This window comes from Coffea arabica, chromosome 7e (genome assembly GCF_036785885.1).
Source record: "Coffea arabica cultivar ET-39 chromosome 7e, Coffea Arabica ET-39 HiFi, whole genome shotgun sequence".
In the NCBI taxonomy this organism is placed as follows: domain Eukaryota; kingdom Viridiplantae; phylum Streptophyta; class Magnoliopsida; order Gentianales; family Rubiaceae; genus Coffea; species Coffea arabica.
In genome coordinates this window covers 15,351,626-15,360,123 of record NC_092323.1, presented here as the reverse complement: position 1 = coordinate 15,360,123, position 8,498 = coordinate 15,351,626, and the positions used below count along the sequence as shown (strand labels likewise).

The 8,498-nt window shown below is 32.6% G+C and overlaps 1 protein-coding gene across 1 annotated transcript; it reads left to right on the top strand.

The window, feature by feature from the left end:
- The first annotated feature begins 2,424 nt into the window (after positions 1 to 2,424).
- Positions 2,425 to 3,289, top strand: LOC113700595 (uncharacterized). The gene is made up of 2 exons (XM_027221066.2): positions 2,425 to 2,856; positions 2,939 to 3,289. Exons 1-2 carry the CDS (start codon positions 2,425 to 2,427, stop codon positions 3,287 to 3,289), a joined length of 783 nt encoding a protein of 260 aa, XP_027076867.1.
- Positions 3,290 to 8,498: the final 5,209 nt, after the last annotated feature.

The following is an 8,498-nucleotide window of genomic DNA, read 5'->3' as shown; positions in this document are numbered from 1 at the left end:
GCCAAAATGAGACAGTATTTTACTTGGTCATTTTTTGAAACATTTTACAACGGTCATTTTTGGAACCAATCATTTTACAACGGCCTTTTTTTACAACGGCTATATTTTAGCAACGGATAATTTATTTTACTTCCTATAAATACACAAGGTAATTTTTTATTTCACCTCACAATCTTCTAGTCCATTATCTCTCCTACTCCCTTATTCACTATTTTCAATCTCTTTACATAATTTTATAAATTTCAGTATTTTATCATTATAGATGAGAATCTTAGTAGTTTTAGAAATATGTTAAATAGTCCAAATATAGAAAAGTCATCCGCTTCACAAAATCAAAACCACCAAAATTATCCAAATTTGCCAAATTATCCATTTCCAATTCCAAATTACCCAAATTTACCCAATTCCAATCATCCATCAAATTTCCAAAATCTACCACATTTTCCATATCAAATTCCCATGTATCCGTCACCTAATTATTTTAATCATTCTATGGGAAATCACTATACACCGGGGTATTATAACCTTGGTATGGGTTGTGGAGGCTCAACGACTCCGTCGGAGATAAGGAAGGATTTTGATTTCGCCAGTCAACAAGATAATGCAACACCAACGGAGTCAATTTAGGATTCTCAATTTCCGCGTATTCAACACAACGTGAGGTAGAAAATATAAATCTCACAAATGAGGCGGTGGAAGAACCTGACCGTAAATGTGTTCCATGGAGTGTGGATGATGACAAGATTCTTGCAAGTGCTTGGCTCACAATTTCAAATTGCAGTGTTGTGGGTAACTCTCAAAATGAAAAAAGCTTTTAGAAACGAGTCGTCGACTACTTCAATGAGAATCGAAAATCTGGACCACCACGAAAATATAAAGCAGTGAAATCACATTGGCATTGGTTGAGTCCGATGGTTAATGAGTTCAACCAATATTACAACAAATTGGTCAGCGAACATCATAGCAGGTGGAATGATGACTAGATCAAGCAACACGCACATGAGCTATTTCATCAGAATAATAACAAGCATTTTTTACATGAACATGTGTGGGTGTTGTTGAAAAATGATCCGAAGTGGAAAGTAAATACTCTTATGCAACGTTTTTCAAAAAAGATAAGAACTGATGAAAGCGGGGCATACACTTCTTTATCCAATACGAATTCAAATTTTGACATCGATGATAATGAAGCATGTGAAGTTCACCCACCTGGTCAAAAAGCATCAAAGAAGGGAAAGAAAAAGGCAAAATCAAATGTGAACGAGGAAAATGTGAGTGAGGAATTTGATCAAATCCGAAAAGTGTTGATGCAGCAAAAAGAAGAAAAATTGCAGGCTATGGAAAACTTGGCAAATAAGTTAGAAAGTTATAATTTTCAAAGTGATTATGAAATACTCAAGGATACCACGGGTATGACCGATTAACAGCTTCGAATTCATGAGCAAATGTGCTCCATCCTAAAAGCCAAATATAATATTTCTTAGTCTATTTTTAATTTTATTTTACTATACGGTGCAATAAGATGCAGAAAAAACCATGTTGTATCATATTAATCACTTATGTAGTACATTTATGGAGTAACTAGACGCAAGATATGAAATCCGACCATGGATTCGAAACCAAGCTATAAAATCCGGCCATGGATTTGAAACCAAGTTATGAAATCCTGCTATGGATTCGAAACCAGGTTATGAAATCCAGCTGTGGATTCGAAACCAACATATAAAATCCAACCATGGATTTGAAACCAGGTTATGAAATCCAGTCATGGATTCGAAACCAAACTATGAAATCCGACCATGGATTCGAAACCAAGCTAACGAAATTTTAAATTTCATCATTTTAAATTAATATAATATTCATAAATTTATAATTTATATTAGATAAATATAATTATACTTAATTAAATAATTGTAATATATATTTATATAATATATTTTATTATGTATATAATAATTATAAATATATTATATAATTATACTAATATTATAATAAAATATATTATATAAATATATATTATATATATTCATTATAATAAGTCAGAAGACTAGCCGTTGGAAAATTAGCCATTAGAAAAATGAGCCGTTGGAAAACTAGCTATTATAACACTAGCACTATATATGTATTGGCAAGACGCAATACATTGCCACCAAATACTCAACACACTCAAAAAATGTATTAATATCCTGATATCTCTCTTATAGAAGAAATTTAAAAGTTTTTAGCCGATGAAATGATGGATGACATTGATGATCAAATTATGAAGATGTTGGAGCAATGGCAAACGCAACATACATCTTCAAGTCGTAACATCCGTCCACACAGTCGAAGATATTACAATCGAGAGCGTGGTGTCAGACATGTTTTTCCTTCGAATTGTGGAGTCGATGACAAATCATTCAGAGTTTTTTCAAATGAGGGTCAATGCAGCCGGCAAAAGAGGACTTTCTCCACTTCAAAAAAACCACAGCAGCTATCCATCAGTTAACATATGGAACACCTGCTGACCAATTGGACGAGTACACAAGGATGGGTGAATGCACTGCAATCGAATGTTTGTCACAATTTTGTTGGTGCGTGATCGATATTTATGGGGCACAATACTTGAGAAGGCCTAATACTAATGATGTTGAACATTTACTTCAATTGCATTCTGAGCGCCATGGTTTCTCCGGAATGCTTGGTAGCATTGACTGCATGCATTGGCAATGGAAGAATTGTCCTGTGGCATGGAAAGGTCAATTTACTCGAAGTGATCAAGGATCTCCCACAATAATGCTAGAAGCAATTGCAGCAGCAGATTTGTGGATATGGCATGCATTTTTTGGCATCGCGGGGTCTAACAATGACATTAATGTACTCCAATCAATCTCCGCTATTTAATGACGTGTTACACGGATATGCTCCTGATATTCAATTTATGGTAAACGGCACACAGTACAACAAAGGATATTGTCTAGCAGATGGCATATATCCAGAATGGACAACATTTGTTAAAAGTTTTACATCTCCTAAAGATCCAAAGAGGATCAAATTTAAGCAAATACAGGAGGCTGCAAGCAAAGACGTCGAGCAAGATTTTGGAGTGGTCCAATCTCGTTGGGCAATTGTATGTGGCCCAGCTCGATTTTGGCATAAAGCTAAATTGAAAGATATAGTGTACACATGCATCATATTGCATAATATGATTGTCGAGGATGAGGGAGATGCAATCAAAAACTGGGATGATGATGATGAAGAACCAACGATCCCTGTAACTCAAGTCGAAAATTTTCACCATTATCTTTAGAGGAATGCGAAACTACATAATCGGGAAGTACATCATCAACTTCTGTCCAATTTATTCGATCATATTTGGGAACGATTTGGAGGCAATAATAATAAAAATTACTATTCGTTATATTATTATTTGTATTTTATTTAATTTTAATAGTATGTCGTGGAGTTAAATTCAGTAGATAGGGTATTATTAATGAATAATGGATTATTATGATATTTTCACGTTTGAGGTGTCACGTTAATAATTTATTTTTAAAAATAACCATTTTTAAAATAATAAATTTATTTATTTATGGGTTATGAGTTGTGCATTGTTAAAATAAAAGAGAGGAGAGAGTATAATAAAAGAGGAGATAGTGGAATGCTGATGTGGCATGTGGACCTATGCTATTATATTCTGTGAGTGTAATCCATTGTGGATAAGAGTGTAATAAAAAGAGGAGATAGTGGAATGTTGATGTGGCATGTGGATTACACCCTAAAGGGTGTAAACCATTGTAGATGCTCTAAGGGGCAATGCGAGAGCAAAATAAATTTTTACAAAATTTGTCAGTGCAAATGTGAGCTAAATTGAAAAATTACGAAATTTTGTAAGCCTCTGATTATTGATCTCTAACATGGCTCCACCCTTGTCTTAACATGGCTCTGTCAGTACTGAATGGTCCGACCGTCCAGGTGGTGTCATGGCCACTGAATTGGCACTTGAACAACCTCCTTTCTTTGCAAATCTGCACAGGTTTACAGTTCAAAGCAATGCGTTTTCTTCCATCAACTCCCCTCATCAATGGCAGAGGTTGCTTCTATTTCCTAGGCCATCCCACTGGATTGGTGCTACTTACCATATTTGTTAGGGGTCGGCAAAAAATCCGATCCGATCCGAAACCCGATGAACCTGATCCGATCCGATCCGAAAAATAGGATATCCGATCCGATTTTTCTTAGCGGGGCAGATGCGGATCGGGTACCCGTAAAAACGGATACGGATACGGATCAATAAAATAAAAACCCGCGGGTACCCAACCCGCAGGGTATATTATATAAATATTAAAAAAATAAGGGTTCATCATATTTTTATAATTTTTAATCCTAAGTGTAAGTAAAGTGGTTCACAACTTCATATTCTAATCTCATATGATCCGCCTCTCCTCATCTTGTCTTAAAAGAACGAATATTCTTGGTGAAACCTGAACTAAAATGAACAAAACAAAACTCTATCATAAAAATTGTTCATCCTTTTCATCCTTTTTCATTTTTATTCTACTTCCATCGATCTTTCTTGCAAATTTTTCATCAATTCAATCAAAAATTTGTGTTTGGAGCTCCAATTTTCTATTAGCTAGATAATTAAAACATTTGTGTCTTTCATTTATTTATTTGTTTTATTGCAATTGTGTCTCTTAACTTTGTCTCCTTTATTTTAGTGCAAGAAATTTATTTTTCTTTTTCATCACCTTTAATGCAATAAGGTCTATTCCAAAGATGTAAGAAAGTTGGTGAAAATTTTTCATGATTATTTTGATTATACTTCAAAAATTATTAGCTCTGTTCAATTCTTTTCCGGATTTGATTCCACAATCGACTCATTTTGGATGCAGTTTTGTACCATAACATCCTTAAGAAAGTTGAAAAATTTGCCAAATACTTATTATCCTTGTATTTGTTATGTTATAAAAGGATGAAATGCGTGAGAATGGTGATGTACTCAAAATTATCATGAAATTTCATTTTGTCTATTAGATATTATAATTCTAATATGTACTAAATTTATGAGATCGGTTTGATTATTGGATGAAATGTGTGAGAATGATGACGTATGGATTTTGATTATAATATCTCTACCAATGTTAATCAGAAAACATTTTTTTTATTGAAAAATATGTTGATATTAAATGAAAAATATTTTTTATTGGAATTTTTTTTTAGGGGCGGGTACCCTATGACCCGCCCCTTTTTTTCGGGTACCCGAATAGCGGGTACCCGAAAATATTAGGAGCGGGTTAGGGTCGCAAAATGGCTGATCCGATATTTTAGGGTCGGGTCAGCCAAAACGTATTAGGGGCGGGTACCCCGACCCGTGCCCACCCCTAATATTTGTTATGCAATTTCACCAAAAAAAAAAGCATATGCTCAAGTCTTTCCGTTTCCCAGTTCTCTGCCTATTTACTTCATCACGTATAAGATTCTTAGGAGACATTTCCAGATAAAATGTTTAACTTATGCTTTAAGGCTCCAGGGAATATTATTAAATGTGCTTACTGAATTGATATAATTTTGTTCTTTGGTTTATGTACATGGACCTATATATATTGTCTTACGTGTGTTTTCAAATTGAATTCTTTTCTTATTAGGTTTATATCATGTCAAACAAATATCTCTCACCATATCATGTAGCTGAAAGTTACTGAATTTAAGAATTTCATAAGATAATTGCAAATTTAAGTGTACCAAAGATGGAAAGGAAGCAGTTCAAATGACAACATAGAAATGCTAGTAATTGTTAAAGAAGTACTATTGTGGTAAAATAATGATAGTTAGAGTATGGAAGTTTTTGAGAATATCTGAGAAGGCATCTAGTGATAAAGACATATTGTCAATTAGATCAATTTAATTTCTCCTTCATATTTTCTTTCATTTATTTTAACGAGGAAGGGAATTTTATTTAATCACAGAAAAGTTGTACAAATAGCAACAAATATATGAAAAAGACGCAATGGAAATGCAAAAAGAAGTGACTTCCTTCAAATCAGAGAAACCAATAAGAAAAAAAAAAATACTAGAAAGCTCCAAATTTTCTTACAATTAAATGCATATAAATCTCTGTAGTTGCAAATGATTTGTAAGCCTTCCCCGGACAGATTTTGAAGCCCTGCGAGAAAGTTTAGACTTGAATAAACTTAAATCTGATAAAAACTATATAAAAAAAAAAGCAAAAACTCTCACTAAGAAAGAAAGATACTTCTACTGAGAAAATAATAGGATTGAAAATTTGTCAAAAAAATGTATTACAGAAACAAATGGAAAGAACCCTAGAAAGAACTTGAGGAAGGGAGTTGAAGGAGTTTGTTGGCTGAAAAATCCTCTAGAGGCAACGGGAATAGCGCTAGCATATTATCTTTTGTTAATAACTTGTTGCAGCTATTTAAAATTTTTAAAAAAAAAAATTCTTGCCGTGCTTAAGTGATGGGGCAAAAAAACTATGCTATCCCATTATTGGCCACGACCTACCAGATCGGTCTATAGCGGGAAGTTCCAACCATACAAAGTGGATACGTGTCAGAAGAAGGAAGTCACACAGAAAATGACGTCTATAGCCAAATGCGACGAAATTGAAATTACTTCTGATAATGATGCGAAGAGCATCCTATTGTGCGATACAACTTTATGATTTTGATACTAATGATTGTTTATGAACTTAAGAATTTATATTAAATATAGTTATATGTTCAGAGTTGTATGAAGATTATTGAATTAAAATTGATTATGGGCTGTAGAATTGTTGGGAAGAAAGAATAAGTAATGCAAGTAATTAAGAAACGCAAAAGTATGAGTGTATTATTGTAGTAGTGTTGGCGTGGTCATTCTTGTTAATAAGCAAGCAATAGAATTAGACCACCAGTTATTCAGCCGTGCATTAATTTGCATTAACTTCTTTTTATCTTCGAACTTTAATTTTCCAAAAAACATGGATATAAATGAACTAAAACAATAAATTTAATGAATGTAAGACATACTTTGAAAGTTATTAAGAATAATTAAATCATATACTATTTAATGATTACTTTCCAATAATACTTAACCCTCGTTTTAATAATGATATGTTAGGAATTATGGTAATACTTCATACTATTTTAGAGGAGTGTAAAGAAAAGATTGTAATAAGTAAAGTTTCTTTAACGGAAAATGGACAAATAGATATCCACCGAAAGTCCGAAACATCATGTGATCGTGATTATAAAAGACTAGAAATTCCTTTTGAACTTTGTATCTAGGAGATATCTATTCCTTTCTTGCAAGTTAGATAATGGATGAAATTGGCTAGAACTTTACCAATTTGTAATTGACTAATTATAAAGAAAAAATATACATAGTTTTTTTTCCTTTTTCACGAAATAATGATTAGACATCCTAGATGGAGTATAAAAACTGAAAAAGAGACAAATGAATATAGAATGTGTGCATGCAGTTACGCTTGAAAATATTTTAAAAGAACTAATGGTTGTAAAAGCTTTCATTTACTCACATAACTGAAATTTGGAAAAAGAAAACTAATTTGGCAATTTTTGTGGACCAATTAATTTTGCTTCGGGGCCTACAGCTTCCATAGCCTTCCATCCACAAATCAAATGAAATTTGACATGTGATTTCCTTCCAATTAAAAGAACTAGTGATTTATAATGGAGGAAAGCCATAAAGAGTTAGTGTTTTATTGAACAATGGATTTATTTTTATTTCATCCGATAAATAAATTTGTTTATGCAAAAATGGGTACTATGTTCTTATAATGGAGGAAAGCCATAAACAGCTACTGTTTTATTCAAAACCGAATTTTCATGTATTTTATCTGATAAATAAATTGGTGTATGGGAAAATTGGTGTTAAAGAGGTGAAATTTTATGGAAAAATGATACTTTACGATAACAATGAATAACAGTTACAACACAATCACAGATTTGACATTTTAAATAGTGAAGAATCGGTTCGGTTTCGATTACATATTTTTCAGGATATTTTTCAAAAATAGCACTATAGTCCTTCGAACATAAACTATAGGTACTGTACGTATATGCTATTCTTTTCCCTTTTACACCATTCCTTTGACTTATGTGCTTTCTCATAAAAGATTCTCATTCATTTTTTTAAATGGAAAAAAATTAATGAAATATGTATAATTCGAATAAAATACTATTTTAATTATTGCCATTTTGCTCATACGTTGCAAGATTGATAAGAAAACCGTAAAGCGTTGCTATTTTTATGAATGACAACTTTTCTCGTAAATGGCCTGCTCTTTATGTCTTTCCTTTATTATATGTCAACGTACCTGCTTTTAACGAGCATTTTACATCTAATTTATTTAGTACTGTAAACAATGATATTCAGAATGTTTCTTTCCCCTTTAGACCAAGAACTTTGACTTGTGGATTTTTGTGCTCTGAGAAAAAAGATTTTCGCTTACCTTTTTTTTAAACTGCAAAAGAAAAAATCAATTTTCCCATAAA